Source organism: Parasteatoda tepidariorum, chromosome 9 (assembly GCF_043381705.1).
Source record: "Parasteatoda tepidariorum isolate YZ-2023 chromosome 9, CAS_Ptep_4.0, whole genome shotgun sequence".
NCBI classification, from domain to species: Eukaryota; Metazoa; Arthropoda; class Arachnida; order Araneae; family Theridiidae; genus Parasteatoda; species Parasteatoda tepidariorum.
Genome location: NC_092212.1, coordinates 33,884,464 through 33,888,510, shown reverse-complemented (window position 1 = coordinate 33,888,510; position 4,047 = coordinate 33,884,464). Strand labels below are relative to the sequence as shown.

Sequence of the window (4,047 nt, the reverse complement as noted above, 5' to 3'; positions counted from 1 at the left end):
AATGTTTCCGAATTTAAAATATAATTAAAAAAAAAATCAAAAAAATCTGATTTCGTAATTTGTTTACAATTTTACTCATTTAAATTCATTCTGAATACTTATATATTTTTAGAGCTTACGGTATACCGGTAATCCGGTATACATACACACGCAAATTCTTTATTTCTTTATATATCAATTATTTGTTGCCCTTCTTGATGGATTTACATTATTAGATTAAACAAAACGCATCTTTACTAGTAGCAAAACACATTTTTAGTAGATTATAAATTTCCATTCTTAACAGGTTCTATTAACATTAACTGATTCTCATTAAGTAAATAATTTCAATTCTTCACGAGAAATTCGTGTTGTAAACAAAAAAAATCCTTATTTAGTCACCTTTAGTGCTCCATTCCAGGCCCCTGAATTAAAATTAAAATCGATTAAGTTTAGTTGAAGGGGACAAAAAAGCTACGAATAAAAAACTCCGGCATAACCAATTACTCCGGCAAACTCCGATTTGAATCTAATATTTCACAATTACGGACCACTGCGATATTTTTCTATCTATCATTAAGCATATATCATTATTTAGTAGAAGTTATCTTAGAAACCATTTCTCTACCCAAAAAATAAATATCATATTCAAAATAAATATCTCATTCAAAATAAATATCATTCAGTGTCTTATATAGCAAACATCATTCAAGATTATGTGTTGTAGTTTTCATCTTTTCCTTATTGTCCTTTTTTCCCCTCTTTCACAACAAACTAACTAAGGTAATCTTAGCTAAGCACCTATCAAAATCCATATAAAAAAAGTATTAGATAATATCAATTACAAGTTTGATATCCTTTACCATTTCGTAGTTAGTTTCACGTTCCGCCACTTTTTACAGAAAATGGAGAATCGTTATTAATATCACAATGAAGTCAAACTTAATTCACGAGACGAAATAATGAAAGAAAAAACTTCATAAAATACCTTAATTAAGAAATCCAGTCAATTATCTAATTATCTATTTTATGCAAATGCTTGAGTAACTTTTAACCTTCTAACACTCTTACATTACTTAGCAAGCGTGATCCGAAACTTAAAACTCAACAAGTATAAACTTGATTTATTCAGGTATTGTTCTGAACTGCATTAAATTTAATGGTCAAGGCGTAGCGTGATATATAGTAATTGGTCATCTAATATTTAACACCATGCATCAAAATTTAGAGTAAAAAATGCCATGGTTATATTCTATTTTAAGTGCAGAATTTTTTTTCATCATGGTCAACATAGTATAATGTATTGTTGGAAATAACAAAGCATTTAAATCCATATATTTAAAAGAGGATATTAAAATAAAAATATAATCTTCACATCCTTCTGTAATGCGTGACGAGCATAAAATTTGGCGACTATCGCACAGCGCCAAATATTCTTCTTCTTTTATTCACGTGTGTACTCTTTTGTTAAAGCACTTCAATTCAGTTAGATCAATTATTCTTATCTTTTGGATGGAGCAATTTGCTGATAATATGCTCCGGATTTTTGAGTAGATGCAATAAATCAAACGTGGAAATCAGTAGTTTGGGGAAAAACCGTTTTTAGTGAAAGTAGATTATATTAATCATGATAAAATGTAGGGAGTTTGTAAAAGATGCTTCCTTCGCAGAAATTTGAGAAATTCGTTGAAGTTTGTTAATAGGATAATTTATGATAAACTAAATTCAGACTTGCTTAATTCAGAAATTAAACTTTGCATTTTAATGAAAGAAGAAAAGGTAAGTTCAGTAATCCCAGCCTATCTTTTATGAGCTTTTTATTTAATAAGCTCTAAATGAACATATAAGAAATGAACATAGTTTAAATTGATCATCCAAGACAATGAGAATAGCTCGAAATGCGTGCTGAAGAAAATGTATATAGCTTTATTGCTCTTGAGAAAAGAGATTTAGTTCAAAAGGCTTCTTTAAGAGAATCGGCCTTAGGAAATGGACATTTCTCAAAATGCGCATTTAATAAATATAGATTTATTACGTTTAAAAAAATAAATTTAATTCTAAGAGCGCATATAAGAGAATCGAGCTATAATAAGCACGTGAGAAGAATGCTTGTTTATTATGGTTTTTCAAAGATCTTTCGTCAAGGAAAATAAAATAAAAAAACCACAGTTTAAGTGCCTTACACTTGAAACAAGCTATGATGTTAAACTGTAAATGCCATATTTCATTTTATATTTTATATTCGTCGTTGAACAGCCGACCCAGTTTTTGGGTTTACGACTACTAATGTTCAACTGCGTCGCCTTCGTACAACAACGCATACTGACATAACCCATTCAATACTTTTTGCTGTTCATGTGTCTGTGAGCATGTTCTTGATCACATGTTTGTAAACACACTGAAAATGAAAGTTACGGTTAAGGAACAATGAAGCTATTGCCATCCTCATTTGTGCAAGAAATTGAAAATTTTTTAGTATCAATACGTACTGAGTACTATGTATTACGCTCATAGCATGTTCTAATTTAATCAGTGATGATTCCCTTTCACAGATTCCCTTTCACAGTTACACAGATTCCCTTTCTTCACTTATGAGCCTGGAGGACCCACGTAAACACCTCAAACTTATAGAAGACACCAAAGCCATGTGGAGTAGCAACTATAATATAAATTGGATTAAAGCACACTCAGGCATTGAAGGGAATGAAGAGGCCGACTGGGTTGCTAAGGAAGCCACTAAGCTTGGCCAGATTGATTTTGAGATCCCGGGTGAAAAATGCGAAATTAAATCTTACATTAAGAACATTACTTTTAACCGCTGGAGAAATGACTGGAGGTCTAGTGACAAGGGAAGACAAACCTATAAATTTTTTAAAGACCCAAGCATAAAGCGCCTGCAGGCCAATTTTTATTTAAACCAGCTCCTTACTGGCCACGGAGTGTTCGGGACCTATCAACAAAAATATTTCAAAAAATCAGCTTCATGCAATTACTGTGGAGTGAGACAGGACATTGATCATCTACTTAAGCACTGTCCAAGATTCCGGGCACTTCGTGGAACCCACATGAATAATTGCGAAGAGGAACATCAATTCTTCGCTATATTGACCTGCAGGAAAATTGTGACTCAAATTATTAAACAAACCCTCGAGGACATTCTAGCCCCAGATCAACTGACCCCAGTCATGAACCAACAATAGAGCATGTCATCGTTAATTTTTACTAATCAACTTTTAGCCTTACATTTTGAATTTTTATCTACTTTTGATTTTAGACTTCATAGACTTCTAGTCAGACTTTTACTTTTAGACATTTACTATTTGGACTTTTAGCTTTCATTGATTTTAGTTTTGAGATTTTTTATCTCTTGTTTCCTTATTATTATAATCATTTAATTCTCGACATTTACACCGGCGCTATTGGGTTTCATTGCCTTTAACACATGTTTTTAATTGTCAAACTTTATTGTTAATCCACTTTTAACTGATCACCACCACTGTCATTTGGCGAAATTTTACTGTAACTTTAGTTTTTAGAGAAATTTTATTGTAATAATTTTACTTTTATCTCCGTATACCCCCCTGGGGTGGGTCGGAGTTCAACCTTACTTACTTAATCAGTGATGAAAAATAAAGAAACTCTAATGTTTCTTTTTATCCAAATGTGTAAATAAATTATAAAAAAATAATAAGTTGTTAAGTGCTTTCTAATTCATTTTTTTTACCTTTTAATATCTTTATTTTTTATATTTTTTGTATGGAATCTAATTTAGAGAGCGAATTAAATCAAAAGAAGTGTTAATTTTTCAATGGACTAAGCTTTACAAATTTATGTCTTGTGTTTCTTTTTTTAAAGCAACTGACAATTTATTTTCAAACTACTGAAGAAAAAAAACTGGCAAGTTCATCCATTGAATCTTTATGACAACTATTCACTAAGCTAAGTTCTTAAAATATAAACTAATAGTAAACACTATCACTTCAGATCAGAAAATTAAACAGCAGATTAAAATGGTTTCTTTTTTCTCAGAAAACAAGAACATTTTGGTCTCATGCGTATATAGTACAC

At 30.9% G+C, this 4,047-nt stretch overlaps 1 protein-coding gene across 1 annotated transcript; it reads left to right on the top strand.

Annotated features, from left to right (window-relative positions):
- Positions 1-1,743: 1,743 nt before the first annotated feature.
- LOC139426539 (uncharacterized) lies at positions 1,744-3,179 on the top strand. Its single transcript, XM_071185789.1, has 2 exons — positions 1,744-1,758; positions 2,532-3,179. Exons 1-2 carry the CDS (start codon positions 1,744-1,746, stop codon positions 3,177-3,179), a joined length of 663 nt encoding a protein of 220 aa, XP_071041890.1.
- The last annotated feature ends 868 nt before the right edge of the window (positions 3,180-4,047 follow it).